The sequence below is a fragment of the Ipomoea nil genome, unplaced genomic scaffold, assembly GCF_001879475.1.
Source record: "Ipomoea nil cultivar Tokyo-kokei standard unplaced genomic scaffold, Asagao_1.1 scaffold2704, whole genome shotgun sequence".
Lineage (NCBI taxonomy): Eukaryota > Viridiplantae > Streptophyta > Magnoliopsida > Solanales > Convolvulaceae > Ipomoea > Ipomoea nil.
Window position 1 is genome coordinate 3,084,676 of NW_017619132.1, and position 17,843 is coordinate 3,102,518.

Sequence of the window (17,843 nt, forward strand, 5' to 3'; positions counted from 1 at the left end):
ATCCACACACATGGGGGCACTCTCCCACAAGCACTCTCCATTCATTCAAGCAAGAAGACCACATGAAGAAGATTCCATTCTAGAGCACAATGGAAGACCCCATCACTCTTCCTACGCCCCTCTTCCACTCTCACTCAAGAAGACTTCATTTTTACTAGAAGAGAAGTTCCAATACATGAAAGAAAGAGAGGCAACCACATTCTTACATCATACACTCTATACAAATACATGTACAAATACCTACAAAAATAGTGAAAGTCTTTAGGCTTGGCACCGCCCAAAAAGGCCCGTGGTTTTCCTTTCGGTTTCCACGTACAAAAGCATCGAGTTATATTTTCTACTTATTTTCCTATAAGCCGCATGTGAAAGGTGAATCCACCGACCTAGGTTGTGTTGGACCTCCCTGGGCCCGAAAACCCAAAAACCAACAGTCATATCAGTGCACACGACGTGTGGGCGCACTTAACAGTGTATTTTTTAAAAAAAATTTTGTTTTTAAATTCAGTTTTGGTTTGTTTTGTTTTGTTTTTTTTTTTCTTTTTTTCTCTTCCCTCCCACGTTCTCTTTCTTAATCATTTTTTAAATTTTAGCCTTTTTGGAGTTGCAAAAAGCTAATTAATCACATCTATATTGATATTTTAACTAAATTAAACAATAATAATGATCAAATAAGCCAAAATTGACCAAGACTATGTGGTCTAATGGTATCCGGGTTGGACTTCCATTTGGAAGGTTACAAGTTTGAGCCTCAGTGGAGGCGTTATTGGTTCTTTGAGTTTCAATAGGTTGAGAAAGTATATGAACAGATACTACAATGTAATAGGACCAGTAACACTCAAAAAAAAAAAAAAAAAAAAAAGCCAAAATTGGTTTATAGGCCAATTTTTTACCAAAGAGGGCCTAAAAATATCAATTGTGGTCTTGAGTATAATGATTTAAAAAGGAGTTAATATCAATTGTGGTCTTGAGTAAAATGATTTTGTCACGCTTACTTCTAAACATTTAAATTAATTTCCCGTGGTCTTTTGACTTTTAAATTGTTATCATTCGTGGACGACCATGGTCCTTTCGTTACTTTGAGCAGTTTAGGCTGTGTAAATGAAGGCAAGATCATTCTTTAAACTTAATTAAGAATAAACGTGGCAGTGTCACTGTACTCGAAAGATCGCATCTGACATTGACTCTATTTTCTTTTTATAAAGTAATTTATAATCATACCATTATAGAAATACAAACATAAATTATTAATACATAGTGAACTAAATCATTCCCAATAATATAAAAGTATAATTACAATATTGAATCTTAGTTTAAATAATCAAAAGAATGTTAATTAAACGTAAAAAAGAAAAAAAAAATGAAAAATACTCAACATAGATTTCTTTTTTTAAAAAAATGCAAGAAAATCATTTTAAAAATTTATTATTTGTAATATTTGATGCACAACTTTGAATGTTATGTGTATAGTCTGACTAATTAATTGACCAAAGTTAAATGTTAAATTTTATATTGTATGTTTTAATACAATGTAACATATTTATTATATATGTTCAACAATTATGCCAATTTTGTTTGGGATGGAGTCTGAACCTAAGACTTTTCTTACAAAAATTAGTGAGGAAATTAAAAATAATAAATAGTTAAAAGAATATTTCGTTACTAAAATTTACACTAATCAAGTGTATGTGTATTTAGAAAAAGGGAAAAACTAAAATCAAAATAATTACATATGTAAAGTAAAAGACATTATTCTTATTACAAAAATGAACCAACATATGATACTGCACACATTCCTAACCTATGTGCTGTCACTACCAAAGGTCCTACGTACTAGTACTACTGCAGGCCACACAGTTCTCACCAATTATTATTCATCTTCTTCTCCATATTTCCGAGTGTATAGCTCTATCTTCAATTCTGATAATCTTCCATTTTGATGCCATGACTGACGCTTTAGAAAGTTCGTCAGATGAAAGAAATCTGGAGGAAAGCAACAACAGGATTCTCCAGTTCATAGAAGACGTTACTACTAACGCTGGGCAAGTTCAAGAAAGGGTTCTCAAAGCCATACTTTCTGGTAATGCCGGCGTCGAATACTTGCTCCGACACGGACTTAACGGAAGCACTGACAGAGAAACCTTCAAGAAGCTCATCCCCGTCGTGACATACGAGGATGTCAAGCCTGATATTGATCGTGTCGTTAATGGTGAACCTTCATCTATCGTTTGTTCTCAACCAATTTCCGAGTTCTTGACAAGGTAATAATTTATAATTTGCAACTCAGGCAAGAATTTAACTTTACTTTTTTGTTTTTTTTTTCGTTAAACGATTTATATATTTCTAACGCAGCTCTGGAACATCAAAGGGAGAGAACAAGCTGATACCTACGACCGAAGAAGAACTAGAAAGAAAGTCACTGTTTTTCAGCCTGTTAATGCCGGTGATAAACCAATTTGTGCCGGATTTGCACAAGGGGAAAACAATGTATTTCCTGTTTGTAAGAGAAGAAGCCAAAACTCCAGGTGGTCTTCTGGCACGTCCAATTCTAACAAGCCTACAAAAAAGGTCATATTTCAAGAAAAGGACATATAATAATCCCTACACAGATTACACTAGCCCATACGAAACCATGCTATGCAAGGATTCATTCCAAAGCATGTACTCTCAAATGCTCTGCGGCCTCTGGTATGGCGACCAAGTTCTTCGCGTCGGCACCATCTTCGCCTCTGCCTTCATCCGCGCCATTCATTTCTTGGAAAAGCACTGGCGCCTTCTCTGTCATGATATCCGGACCGGAACGTTGAATCCCAGAATTACAGACCCTTCTGTCCGGGAAGCCGTGGAAAAAATTGTGAAACCTAACCCGGAACTCGCGGAGTTCATTGAAAAAGAGTGCAGCAAAGAGTTGTGGAAAGGTATTATACCGAGGATATGGCGTAATACCAAGTACATTGATGTTGTTGTGACAGGTGCCATGTATCAGTATATCCCTACTCTCAATTATTTTGGCAATGATTTTCCCCTCGTCAGTACCTCGTATGCATCTTCCGAGTGTTGTTTCGCTGTAAACCTTAATCCTCTTTGCAAGCCAAGCGAGGTTGCTTATACCATCATTCCTACCATGGCGTATTTCGAGTTCTTGCCCGTTTCTCGAGAAATCGGAGTACCCGAATCCTTCCCGGTTGAAGTTGTGGATCTTGTAGATGTTAAACTCGGGCAAGAATATGAGGTCGTCGTCACCACTTACGCAGGTATATCTACTGTCCTACACGTACAGTACACTTTAATTTTTTCTGATTTATGAGAAGAAATGATATTATATATTAACGTTGTTTAATTTCTAGGGTTGTATCGTTATCGTGTTGGTGACATTCTTCGGGTTGCGGGATTCAAGAACAACACGCCGCAATTTAACTTCGTATGTCGGAAGAACGTGGCGCTCAGCATAGATGCCGACAAAACGGACGAGGTAGAGCTGCATAACGCCGTCAAGAATGCGTCCAACATTCTTCTGCCGTTTGATGCGTCCTTAATAGAGTACACCAGCCATGCAAACACGTCCACCATCCCCGGACACTACGTCCTCTACTGGGAAATCACCCAGTCGTCGGAAAACCCAATTCCTCCCTCCATTTTCGAGGACTGCTGCCTCGCCGTCGAAGAATCACTCAACAGCGTTTACCGGGAGTGCCGCGTCTCCGACAAGTCCATCGGGCCGCTGGAAATCAGGATAGTGGAGAACGGCACGTTCGATAAGATGATGGACTACGCCATCGCTAACGGTGGCTCGTCAATTAATCAGTACAAAGCGCCGCGCTGTGTGACGCACGCTCCGATCGTGGAGCTTCTCGACTCGCGAGTTATGTCAAATTATTTCAGTCCTAAACCTCCCGAATGGGCTCCGGGTCACAAGCATTGGAACACCAACTAAAATCAAAATGGCCTGGAGACTTTACGGACCATATATTAATGTTGTGACTTAGCATGGATAATGTTTTGTCTTCTACAATTTGTGTTTCTGCATCCTAGCTATTATTCTAGCTCTTGTATCATTGCATGTCCTTATCCAAGAATAATTAACCAATAATAATGGAAAATTTTATATACTTTCATTTTTTACTCTCAATCTATACTCTTTCTCTCTAATGCTTGATGTAGATATTTTTTTTTTTGAGATCCACATGATAAAAATATTTTATCTTTATTTGTCATATCAGAAAATAAAAATTAAGAATACATAAAATAAAATTCAATAAGAAAATAAAATCATCATTATTTCTTAATTCTTGGAATTCTTTTTTAATTGAAAAATAAGGAGAAAAAGAAATAACAATGTTAGGTGAGCCATTATGCAGGAAGAGTTAGCTAGCTAGCTTTTGAGTGCGCACTCTTTCCCATTTAAGTTAAATAGTCATATCAGATGGGGCCAGCTGATTGGCCATTATTAAGACAGATTAAATCTTGAGATGATTTGTAGTCAGATATCGGCAAATTATTGTGAGGACCATGATGTTATGTGTACCATAATAAATAGTACATTTTTAATATATTAAATATATATTATTTTTATACTGAATGTATATTATACTGTATAATGTATAATTAAAACAAAAATAATATAAATTTTCTGAATACAATGTACATTATTTTTATATTGAATGTACATTATTTTACAATAGAAAAAATATGGTCCACACAATTTGTGTGGACCATGTTCCACACAATAATGATTGCCATATATCTTTACCAACAACACAAGCAAGCAGCCCAAGTTTATAAAGGCATCTGGGCAGGTATCTCCAATAGTTTTAATTTTACATAAGATTTTAGGAGCTATATAAAAAATTGGCAAGAACAAAAAAAATATTCTTCCAAAAGACTGAACCTCAATTCTAAGGGTCCTACACTTCGACCGACAGAATATTTAGGAGGATGTAAATTATGGTAACTCAATTGAACATGAACCACAGAGGCTAGACTTTTGCTTACTGCGCACAAGGAACCCCTCACTTTGAGAGGTAGCTCCCACACTATCGCTAGTGAGACTCGATCCCGTGTCATTCTTCCAACTTTTCACTTTGTGTTGATCTAACTTTTTGCAAATCATAAGAAAAGGTTGTATATCCGTAAAGTCATTTATTCGGAAGAAGATTGAAAAAATGAAACTCGCTAAAATTTATAAAAGTAAGGATATTTCGAAAGAAAGCTGGTAGGAAGAAGTACTCGAAAGGAGTTTATCATAACATACTCAAAGATTTTGAAAGAAAAAGGTTTCTATATCATTTGTTCACAGTATCTCTTCTTAGCATAAATATGTCAAGACTCAAACACATATAACTTAAAAGACACAAAGGCAATAATCTAACTCTAAAGAAGTTTGGTACGAGGAAGGTGTTTGATGATCCTAAGAAATAAAAAGACCTTTAGAGACATTTTCTATTATCTCGCACTTAGGCCCTAACTTGGAGGCAAATGAGTAATAAGTGTAATTGTGTAAAAGACTTTTTGGCTTTTAAGTATTCTTTACATAGATAGGGAAACGATCTTTACCCAATGATCTATAGCTACTACTTGTATAAGTGACAACGGGCATATTTGAAATTCAAATTGACGCTCAACCACTTCCGTCTTGATAAGTTCATGTTTGATCATGTATTACCTTATGTTTAATCTTTATTTTATACTTTAAACGTAGATATAGGCCATGTTTGGTAAAAAATTGACCTTTAGGTCAATTTTGGCTTATTTGACCACTATTAATTGTTTGATTTAGTTAAAATATCAATATAAATGTTTGGTTAATTAGTTTTTTGCAATTCCAAATGACTAAAATTCAAAAAGCTACTCCAAGCAACTTTTTCAATTAGCTTTTTGAGAAAAGAAATTATACCAAACAGCTATTAGCTAACAGCTAATTTACCAAACACTTTTCTACAATCAGCTAATATTATCAACTATTTATACCTTCTAATTAACACAATCAACAAACGGCTAACAGCCTTTTACCAAACATGCCATAATGTTTCAAAGGATCCACATTTTGGACATGGATGGCTATTGGGTTGGTTAATGGGCTCAATTTTGGTATTGACTTGGCTGTTTCCATCTTCGACAAACTCAAACAGAGACCCACTCACCCACCCACCAAAATTTGTAGGGATTCTTGAATGCAGATATCAATCAATCATAATGGTATTCAAAAACAGTACAAGGATTTGAATAATTGCAGTAAAAATGTGTAAATTCACACTTAAAAAGAACAAGATTGATGCAAAACGAAATGCTCAAATTCAATGGAACCTGTTCATAATATTTATTAATTACAAATAACCATATACAACCCCCCAAAAATTTATCAATTTCTAACTCTCAGCACTATCCTGGTCTTCCTTTCCTCAACGAAGCTCACATTCATGGCGCCCAAGAACTTCGATTTCCAGAACAACTTCACCATCGCTTCCATTTCCGCATGCCCGCACTCCTCCACGGCCACCACACACGCACCCCCACCTCGGACTACCCTCTCCATCTCCTTCACGTATCGGGCCGGGAACAGGACCCGGTCCAAATACGGGCTGAACCCGAAATCAAACGCATTGTCGAAAAAGGGCAGATTGTGAGGATCCGCCTTGCTCACCAGGGGCGGCGAGTCAACAAGCTCGATTCCGGTAACATCGCTCAACCCGAGATCCTTCAACGCCATGAAGCAAATTTACATGAAAACAGCAAATTTACATGAAGCAACCTGAAGGACTTGTTAAACCCGGAGGTGAGAATCTGGTTTGTCAACTCGAGAGGTCATTGTATGGGCTGAAACAGGCTCCACGACAGTGGTACAAGAGATTCGATGCTTACATGATTCAAATTGACTATATACGTTGTGAGTATGATTGTTGTGTCTACGTTAAAAGCCTTGGTGATGCTTCTTTTATTTTTCTATTACTGTATGTGGGTGATATGTTGATTGCTGCTAATAGTATGAATGATATTACTGCATTGAAAGCTTTGTTGGGTCAGGAATTTGATATGAAAGACTTAGGAGTTGCACAGAAAATTCTTGGCATGGAAATTCACAGGAATAGAGGTGCAAGAAAGTTGTAGTTAACTCAACAGAATTACATAGAGAACTTATGCTAGTGCAGTTGGCTGTTTAATGTATGCAATGGTTTGTACTCGACCTGATTTGGCTCATGCTGTTAGCCAAGTTAGTAAGTACATATCTAAACCTGGGAAGCAACATTGGGAGGCAGTTAAATGGATTTTCCGGTACTTAATTAAGGGCCACTATGGGGCATGGTATTGTATTTGGGAGTCAACAGAGTGAGCTTGTGTTCATGGGATATGTGGATTTTGATTATGCTGGTGACATGGATAACAGACGTTCTACAACAGGGTATGTTTTTACTCTTCGGGGTGGTTCTGTTTGCTGGAGATCATCAGTTCAGTTTATTGTAGTCTACAACTGAAGCAGAATACATTGCTGTGACTGAGGCAGCTAAAGAAGCTTTGTGGCTTTCAGGTTTGATTAGGAATATGAGTTTGTCTCGTACTAGGAGTAGGAGTGAAAAGGTAGACCCATTGTACAAGAATTAGATGCCTATAAATATATTGGTTGTATCTCTAAAGGGTCGTGTCACCACTATCACCATCACTATGATTTACATCCTTCCAAATGCTCTGTCGAGTCGGGGTGTGGGGGGCCTTTAGGGTTGGAGTTCAATCTTTGGAAGAATGAATAAAAAAAAAAAAAAGAAATAGTTTTCACTCCCGTAGACGTAGGCACATTATCAAACCACGTAAATCTTGCCTTATTTACCCTCTCTGCCATCGTTATTGTTTCTTGTTTCTTTTTAATCTCAACAATGAGTTAGGTAGCTAGCAGGTAGCTTTTGAGTGCGCACTCTTTCCCCTTTATAATTTCAATAATAGTCATATCAGATGGGCTATTATTAAGACAGATTTATAAACCTTGAGATGGTTTGCAGCCATATATCTTTACCAACAACAGGAGTTCGTTTATTGTTGGATGCAGCAGATGTTGACATCAGTAACATCTATCAGAGTTTGTAAACAACACAAGTATGCAGCCCAAGTTTATAATAATGCATGTACGCCACAAAAATGCTTATTTCAGTGCAACAAATTGACAACTTTTTGCAACAACAATAATGTTCTCAATTAACAACAGGAGTTTTATTTTTAAATAACAAATGATTGAGAGTAAGAGTAAATTGTTTAAGTGAGGACGGGTTTTGCATGTGTTTTGAAATTCAATTGGATGTGTTAAAGTCAAATGATCCCAAGCCTGCCAAGGAATGCGCTATAGCCTATAGCAGCCGGACCTCGTTGGTCCATTTTGACAATTCTAGGTCAGCTGACTTTTTTTTTTTTTTTTTTTTTTTTGAAGCAGGGCAGCTGACTTCATAATTAGAGTTGATTTCAAATGAAACAGGAAAGATCCAAAGCAACAGTGAAATGTTGCTATGTTATAATGCATAGACATGAAGGGCTATTGGGTCGGATTTGGTGACACTAGCCGGTATTGGGTTTGATTAATGGGCTCTATTTTGGTGTTTGAGTTGGGTATTTCATCTTCTGCGAACTGAAACAAAGACCCACCCACCAAAACCTCAATAGTTATGCCATGGAACCGTGTTCACCATTCCGTTCCAACGGTGTTAGTACACTGTTATTATTATTATTTTTTTTTTTTGTCTTTTTCTTAATTAATTGCGTGACTTTTTTTCTTCATTTTCACATTTCGCGGTTTCACTTTAATTTGAGGTGAACAATGATTTCGGACATTCATAAATTATGAATTCATGCCTGCACATTCACTTTGGAACCCTGCCTACACATTCCCGTCCGAAATCACGGACATTCATAAATTATGAATCCAAGCCTGCACATTCACTTTGGAACCATGCCTACACATTCACTTTGGAACCATGAGATTATGAATTTTCTGTTATAAGATTATGAATTTTCAGTTATGAGATTATGAATTTTCGTTTGTGAGATTATGAATTTTCTGTTATGAGATTATGAATTTTCTGTTATGAAATTATGAATTTTCTGTTATGAGATTATGAATCTACATTACATTCATAATCTCATTCTCATAACAGAAAATTCATAATTTAATAAATATTTTACTTTTATGCGATTATGAATTTTCTGTTATGAGATTATGAATTTTCATTACATTCATAATCTCATAACAGAAAATTCATAATTTGATCAAACGGCGCCGTTAACTCCATATCCGCGATTTTTTTATTTTTTTATTTTGCGTAAAAACGACGTCGTTTGGATTTGTGTTCACCATTCATGATGAACACGTTTCCCGGGCATAATTTGCGCCAAAACCTGTAGGGTTCTTGAATGCAGATATCAATCAATCATAATGACATTCAGAATCAGTATAAGGATTTGAAGAATTACAGTAAAATTGTGCAAATCTAAGCTTATAGAACAAGATTGATTCAAAACTAATTGCTCAAATGCAATTTTGATTTGCAGCCATAGACTGAAAACACTGGCAACAAACTGATAGATGTTTAATTTCCATGGCTATTAGATTGGCTGGCCATCAGCTCCAAATATATGTTATTGGAAACCTAGCCATAATTGTGTAGATTTGACATGATTTAGACAAAAATATGTAGATTCAAAATTCAAGACACAAATATGAAAAGTAGTAATGTCATTACCTTCTTTATTTTTCACACACTTGTTTTATTATACCAACATTAAAGTATCATTTTAATTATAGAGTAACAATTGTGTGAGATCGTCTAACGGGTCTCAATCCGTGAGACAGGTAGAATATTTAATTAATGAGTCAAATCTTTAATTAATGGGTCGAATTTATGATCTCATTATGCATCCGACCCGTTTCACAAATTGAGACCCGTAAGACGGTCTCACACAAATTTTTATCTTAATTTTAATACAGTTTAATTTGACATTATACATTATACATTATTGCATGAGCTAAAACTTGTGTGAGACCGTCTCACGGGACTCCATTCGTGAGACGGGTCGGATTTTTGATGAATGATGTCAAAGATCCGACCCATCAATCAAATATTAGACCCATTAATCAAATATCTGATCCGCCTCACGAATTGAGACTCGTGAGACGGACTCACACAAGTGTTACCTTATTTTTTAATTTAATTTTTCACACACACTAGTCTCATTTTAGCAACATTAAAATATCATTTTAATTCTACTATATTTTTATTTGACAATTATATTGGATCATGGTCCACATAACAGTGTATCAATAATTATGCCATGGACCCAGGTCAAAATACACAATTTATATACTCAATGTTCACAATTCAAATTGTGAATATTTAGTATGTAAATTGTAAAATTTAATATATAAAATTGTGAACATTCAATATGCAAATTGTAAGTATTCTGTATATAAATTGTGAATATTAAGTATGTAAATTCTGAACATTTAGTATATAGTTATAAATATTCAATATATAAACTGTGAATTTTAAATTCGGATCCACCTTACAAAATAGAGTCAGTGCACATTGTAAAACAACTGCCATTACTGAAATGACATGCTCATAACAATTCATGTGAAGCATTATTTGCAGCCATAGACTGAAACGTCTGGGAAGAAACTCGTGCTTAATTTACATGGCTGGTGGCCCATTCTCAACCACTAATGTAATTAGGTGATTACAAAAAAAAAAAAATAAATAAATAAAAATAAAAAAATAAATGAGAGTTCTTAAAAAAAAAAAAAAAGAATTAATATCAATTGTGGTTTTGAATATAATGATTTTGTCACGGTTAATTCTAAACATTTAAATTAATTTCTCGTGGTCTTTTGACTTTTAAATTGTTATCATTGTTGGATTGAGGTCCTTTCGTTACTTTGAGCAGTTTAGGCCGTGCAAATGAAGGCAAAATCGTTCTCTCAACTCAATTAAGTCTAAACGTGGCAGTTTTATTATACTCGAAAGATCGCATCTGATATTGACTCTTTTTTCTTTTTGTTTTAAATAAAATGATATATAGTTAAATTACATGCATATTAAAACTATAGCAATTGACCAAGAAAAAGTTTTATAATAATAATAATAAAATTATTATTATTATTATTATTATTATTATTATATTATGAATTTTCTGTAGTATCAATTAACTATGACAATATCAAGTACTACTATGTTTTTTTTTTGGTGAAATATCAAGTACTACTATAAAAATGTAATACTACATCACTTAATATACATTGATTTTTAATTTACTGCCCTATAAAGTATTATAATCACACATATATATATATATATATATATATATATATATATATATATGTGTGTGTGTGTGTGTGTGTGTGTGTGTGTGTGTGTGTGTGTGTTTAAAAATATTTTTCATGTTCATTGATACATGTAATTAAAATAATTAATTCTACTATGCAATAATTAATTAGATAAGATCACGTTATGTAATATATAGTAGGGGAAATCAATATTTTGATCCCTTAATTGTTTTCTAATTGTCAATATAGTCCATAGTTTTTAATTTCAATCAATATGATCATCGAATTGTTTAAAATTTCGTCAATTAAACTCTCTCTAAGAATGATGTGTAAATTTGTTCAAATGGAGCTAGTGGGACGCTATCATTATCAATTGTTTGGACAATGGTTCTACCGTTTAAAGTCAAGGTGTAGTATTTATTGTCAACAACTTTGTAGTTAGGTCGCGCAACTTTGACAAAGGAATTTGAATAATATACCTTGAATTGGTATGTAGATTGATATCATACATTCCAATGTCCTGATCAAACACTATTGTTTGAACTCGAGTTCCCTACATTTGAATATACCATTTATATATGCCTGGTTGATGCCTTAAATACCCTTCACCCCCAAACAACAATTTTGTCCGATAAAAAATAATACGGAGTAGTACACTATTTGTAAATAATTTATAATCATACCATTATAGAAATACAGACAAAAGTTATTAATATATAGTGACCTAAATCTTTCCCATTAATACAAAAACATAATTAAAATATTGAATCTTACTCTAAATAACCAAAAGAATGTTAATTGAACGTAAAAAAAAAAAAAAAAAAAAAAAAATACTTAACATAGATTTTTTTTTTTTTTTAAAAGGCAAGAAAATCATTTTAAAAATTTATTATTTGTAATATTTGATACTCAACTTTGAATGTTATGTGTATAGCCTGACTAATTAATTGACCAAAGTAAAATGTTAAATTTTATATTGTATGTTTTAATACACTGTAACATATTTATAGTATATGTTCAACAATTATGTCAATTTTATTTGGGATGGAGTCAAAACCTAAGACTTTTCTTATGAAAATTAGTGAGTAAATTAAAAATAATAAATAGTTAACAGAATATTTGGTTACTAAAATTTACACTAACGAAATATATGTGTATTTAAAAAAAAAGTATATTATATAATAAAGAATAAAGTAAAACAAGAAAAACTAAAATCAAAATAATTACATATATAAAGTAATATACATTATTCTTATTACAAAACCATTGTCAATCAAAGACATATAAGTATATCACATGCCTATAATAATACTCCCACTTTAAACAGAAAAGTTACATCTCATCTTCTAACAACGCCTTCTATAATGATGCAATTTTTCAACCGTTGTTACAAAATGAACCAACATATGCTACTGCTCTCATTCCTAACCTATGTGTTGTCACTACCAAAGGTCCCACGTACTACTACTGCCACAGTCCTCACCAAAGCTTTATTGATGACTTGGTTTAATAATAATATCAAGAATCTCCATCTCATATTCATCTTCTTCTCCATATTTCCGAGTTTATAATAGCTCTATTTTCAATTCTGATAATCTTCCATTTTGACGCCATGACTGACGCTTTTGAAAGCTCGTCAGATGAAAGAAAACTCGAGGAAAGTAACAACAGGACTCTCCAGTTCATCGAAGACGTTACTATTAACGCTGCGCAAGTTCAAGAAAGGGTTCTGAAAGCCATACTTTCTGGTAATGCCGGCGTCGAATACTTGCTCCGGCACGGCCTTAACGGAAGCACTGACAGAGAAACCTTCAAGAAGCTCATCCCCGTCGTGACGTACGAGGATGTCAAGCCTGATATTGATCGTGTCGCTAATGGTGAACCTTCATCCATCATTTGTTCTACACCAATTTCCGAGTTCTTCACAAGGTAATAATTTATAATTTGCCAAATTTAACTAACTTTACTTTTTTGTACGTTAAACTAACGATTTATATATTTGTAACGTAACGCAGCTCTGGAACATCACGGGGAGAGAGCAAGCTGATACCGACGACCGAAAAAGAAATAATAGAAAGAAAGTCGATGATTTCCAGGCTGTTAATGCCGGTGATGAACCAATTTGTGCCGGATTTGCACAAGGGGAGAACCATGTATTTCCAGTTTGTAAGAGAAGAAGCCAAAACTCCAGGCGGTCTTCTGGCAAGTCCAATTCTAACAAGCCTTCTAAAAAGGTCATATAATCCCTACAAAGATCACACTAGCCCCAAGGAAACCATTCTCTGCAAGGATTCACTCCAAAGCATGTACTCTCAGATGCTCTGCAGCCTCTGGTATAGCGACCAAGTTAATTGGGTGGGTGCCTTCTTCGCCTCCACCTTCCTCCGCGCCATTCATTTCCTGGAAAACCACTGGCGCCTTCTCTGTCAGGATATCCGGACCGGAACGTTGAATCCCATAATTACAGACCCTTCTGTCAGGGAAGCGGTGGCGAGAATTATAGTAAATCCCAACCCGGAACTCGCTGAGTTCATTGAAAAAGAATGCAGTAAAGAGTCGTGGAAAGGTATTATTCCCAGGATATGGCCTAATACCAAGTATATTAATGCTGTTGTGACAGGTGCCATGTCTCAGTATATCCCTACTCTCAATTATTTTGGCAATGATCTTCCCCTCGTCAGTACCTCGTATGCATCTTCCGAGGGTTATTTCGGTGTAAACCTTAATCCTCTTTGCAAGCCCACCGAGATTGCTTATACCATCATTCCTACCATGGCGTATTTCGAGTTCTTGCCTGTTTCTCGAGAAATCGGAGTGCCCGAACCCAGACCGGTTGAAGTTGTGGATCTTGTAGATGTTAAACTCGGGCAAGAATATGAGATGGTCGTCACCACTTACGCAGGTAAATCTACACTTCACTATTTTGTATATTTTGAGATTAGAAGAAATATTATTAACTTAATTTAATTTCCTGCAGGGTTGTATCGTTATCGTGTTGGCGACATTCTTCGGGTTGCCGGATTCAAGAACAACACGCCGCAATTTAACTTCGTATGTCGGAAGAACGTGGCGCTGAGCATAGATTTCGACAAAACGGACGAGGTAGAGCTGCATAACGCCGTCAAGAATGCGTCCAACATTCTTCTGCCGTTTGATGCGTCCTTAATGGAGTACACCAGCCATGCAAACACGTCAACCATCCCCGGACACTACGTCCTCTACTGGGAAATCACCCAGTCGTCGGAAAACCCAATTCCTCCCTACATTTTCGAGCGCTGCTGCATCGCCGTCGAAGAATCACTCAACACCGTTTACCGCTACTGCCGCGTCTCTGACAAGTCCATCGGGCCGCTGGAAATCAGGATAGTGGAGGGCGGCACGTTCCAGAAGTTGATGGACTACGCCATCGCCAGCGGCTCGTCGATTAGTCAGTACAAACCGCCGCGCTGCGTGACGTACGCTCCCATCGTGGAGCTTCTCGACTCGCGAGTGATGTCAAATTATTTCAGTCCCTCCTAAACCTCCCGAATGGGCTCCTGGTCACAACCATTGGAACACCAACTAAAATCAAAATAAAATGGTCTGGAGACTTTACGGACCATTGATGTTGTCACTTTGCATGGATTTTAAATTCTAATGTTTTTGTCTTCTACAATTTGCCTCTCGCTCTGTTAGTTCAGGGTGAATTCAGGATTCAACCTTTTAGAAGAATATAATGCATCTTTTTATTCTTACTTTGTATCATTACATGTCCTTATCCAAGAATAACCAATAAGAAAAATTTCTTAATTCTTGGGATTCTTTTTTAATTGATAAAAACAATGTTAGGTGAGCCATTATTCCAGGACTAGCTAGCTTTAGAGTGCCCACTCTTTCCCCTTTAATTTCAATAGTCATCTCAGATGGGGCCAGCTGATTGGCAATTATTAAGACAGATTAAAATCTTGAGATGATTTGCAGCCATATATCTTTTACCAACAACAGGAGTTGTAAGCAACAAAGGATTGAGAGCAACAAGCTAGACCTTATAACAACAAGAGTTTGCAAGTAGCACTAGTTTAGAGAGTGATGTATTACTTACAGTCATACCAGCAAGTATTAAGAATAATTGTTTATAGATTTCGATGATGCTAATCAAGTGTATTAAGGAGTTAGGGATGCCCAAAATTTAGTGTATTGTAAGCCAATTAAATTTCACTTTGCGTTGATCCGATTTATTGCAAAAACAGTACAAGGATTTGAAGAATTACAGAACAATTAAGATTGATTCAAAACAAAATGCTCAAATTCAATGGAACCTGTTCATAAATTACTAATTACAGCTTAAATTTCAACAACCATATACAAAATCCAAAATTTATCCATTTTTAACTCTCACCACTATCCTGGTCTTCCTTTCCTCACCCAAGCTCACATTCATGGCGCCCAAGAACTTCGATTTGCGGAACAACTTCACCACCGCTTCCATTTCCGCAAGCCCGCACTCCTCCACGGCCACCACACACGCACCCCCACCCCGGACTACCCTCTCCATCTCCTTCACGTATCGGGCCGGGAACAGGGCCCGGTCCAAATACGGGCTGAACCCGAAATCAAACGCATTGTCGAAAAAGGGCAGATTGTGAGGATCCGCCTTGCTCACCAGGGGCGGCGAGTCAACAAGCTCGATTCCGGTGACATCGCTCAACCCGAGATCCTTCAACGCCATGACGGCGTGGCCCCCGCCGGCGGAAACGACCAGGGCACGGGAATGGACGGAGAACAGATGCTTGTCCCGGAGGAGCTGGAAGAGATCTGTGTAGGAGCGCACGGTTTGGATCCAGGCCTTGGTGGACCATATGCGTCGGTTGCGTTTATCGACGGAGGTGTATGCCCGCGGCTGGAAGTCGCAGGTGGATCTGGGGAAGCGTTGGTCGGCCTTGAGGTCGCCGCCGGTGATGTATACGCAGGTGTCGGGGACACGGAGGTAGAGGAAGAGGAGGATCAGCGTAGCAATGGTGGCGCAAACGAAAGAGATCTTGTTCAGGAAGATCTGGATATGCCTATCCATTTTACTGTTCTTCTCATCTCCCAGATCGAAGAAAGATCTGTCATTCTATATGTAAAGGAACGACGCCGTTTCTATGCGGAAATCTTAGGGAAAGCCAACGATGTCGTTTGGATTATTGTTCTAGTGGACAAAACATTATTAAAATATTTTGGGATAAATATAAATATTACTCCTTTTCATGTATATTTTGAATGTCAAAATTTATATATTTTATAAAAATTTAAATTTCAATTTTGGTCCTACCGTGGTCTTATTAATTTTAGTTCTTGACTTTTAAAAGTGTCGATTTTGTACATTGACTATAATTTTTGTCAATTTTGGTTATTCCGATAAAATTGTCGGTCAAATTTTACCGAAAAATTTTAATTGATCAAATAATGAGGGTATTTTAATTATTTTACTTCCTTTTTTTTTCTTCTTCGACGAGTCTTTTCCTTTTATTCATTTTCGGCGATCGCCTTTTCTCCGGATGTTGCCAAAAATGGAGAAAATGTAAGGACTCGTCGGAAACGAAAGAAGGGGAGTAAATTGACTAAAATACTCTCATTATTTGATCAATTAATATTTTTCAGTGAAATTTGACCTACAATTTATCCGGAATGATTAAAATTGATAAAAATTGCATAGTAAAAATACTAAATTAACACTTTTAAAAGACAGAGACTGAAATTAACAAGACCCATGTAGTTATACTCTTTATGAAAAAAAAATATACTCAAACCCATAACGCCTCCACTGAGGCTCGAACTCATAACCTTCCAAATGAAAGTCCAACCTAAATATCATTAGACCACATAATCTTGGTAAAGAGTATTTGAACAGAAGTCACCATGCGCATGGTGCATACGATGCAAAACGACGTCTTTTTGCCTAAAAATGCGCGTCCCACTTAAAAAAAAAAACCAGGTTCGATTCTCGGCAATAGCATTATTATGAATATATAGTTATGAATTTCTGGATATATAGTTATGAATTTGTGGATATATAGTTATAAATTTATAGATATTTAGTTCATTCATTGTGGATATTTAGTTCATTCATTGTAGATATTTACTTCATTCATTCACTATGGATATATAGTTATGAATTTCTGGATATATAGTTATGAATTTGTGGATATATAGTTATGAATTTATGGATATTTAGTTCATTCATTGTAGATATTTACTTCATTCATTCACTGTGGATTTAGTTCATTCATTGTGGATTTTTACTTCATTCATTCACTGTGGATATATAGTTATGAATTTGTGAATATATAGTTATGAATTTATGGATATATAAAAATGCTATTGCCGGTTATCGAACCTGATTTCTCCTTTAAGTGGGACGCGCGTTTTTTTAACCAAAATATCGTCGTTTTGCATCGAATGCACCATGCGCATGGTGCATTCGATTGCACAGCATAATTTGCTTACTACAATGTAATAGGGCCAGTAACATTCAACAAAAAAAAAAAAAAAAATACTCTTTACGAAAATTTTAAATAATGATCCACTT

The 17,843-nt window shown here is 35.8% G+C and overlaps 2 protein-coding genes and 1 pseudogene across 4 annotated transcripts; 2 read left to right on the forward strand and 1 right to left on the reverse strand.

Moving 5' to 3' along the window:
* The first annotated feature begins 1,888 nt into the window (after nt 1-1,888).
* LOC109155736 (indole-3-acetic acid-amido synthetase GH3.6-like) lies at nt 1,889-15,067 on the forward strand. 2 transcript variants are annotated; one of them, XM_019303373.1, is made up of 4 exons: nt 1,889-2,258; nt 2,350-3,251; nt 3,345-3,924; nt 14,893-15,067. In XM_019303373.1, exons 1-4 carry the CDS (start codon nt 1,942-1,944, stop codon nt 14,921-14,923), a joined length of 1,830 nt encoding a protein of 609 aa, XP_019158918.1. In that variant the 5' UTR covers nt 1,889-1,941; the 3' UTR covers nt 14,924-15,067. The 2 variants fall into 2 exon arrangements, with proteins under 2 accessions (XP_019158918.1, XP_019158919.1); XM_019303374.1 differs by lacking the exon at nt 14,893-15,067 and having other exon boundaries at nt 3,345-4,104.
* Nucleotides 6,161-16,497, reverse strand: LOC109155742. Of its 2 annotated transcripts, none has more exons than XM_019303383.1 (2): nt 15,629-16,497; nt 6,161-6,300 (listed from the first exon to the last, which is right to left on the reverse strand). In XM_019303383.1, exon 1 carries the CDS (start codon nt 16,341-16,343, stop codon nt 15,651-15,653), a length of 693 nt encoding a protein of 230 aa, XP_019158928.1. In that variant the 5' UTR covers nt 16,344-16,497; the 3' UTR covers nt 6,161-6,300; nt 15,629-15,650. The 2 variants fall into 2 exon arrangements, with proteins under 2 accessions (XP_019158928.1, XP_019158927.1); XM_019303382.1 differs by lacking the exon at nt 6,161-6,300 and adding an exon at nt 15,570-15,591.
* On the forward strand, nt 12,873-14,960 carry LOC109155740 (annotated as a pseudogene).
* Nucleotides 16,498-17,843: the final 1,346 nt, after the last annotated feature.

Bases quoted from the DNA above. Each gene is read 5' to 3' on its own strand.
- LOC109155736 (XM_019303373.1), top strand. From the start codon at position 1,942: ATGACTGACGCTTTAGAAAGTTCGTCAGATGAAAGAAATCTGGAGGAA. The intron at 2,259-2,349 runs GTAATAATTTAT...TTTCTAACGCAG, and splicing joins ATTTCCGAGTTCTTGACAAG to CTCTGGAACATCAAAGGGAG. The intron at 3,252-3,344 runs GTATATCTACTG...TTTAATTTCTAG, and splicing joins CGTCGTCACCACTTACGCAG to GGTTGTATCGTTATCGTGTT.
- LOC109155742 (XM_019303383.1), bottom strand. From the start codon at position 16,343: ATGGATAGGCATATCCAGATCTTCCTGAACAAGATCTCTTTCGTTTGC.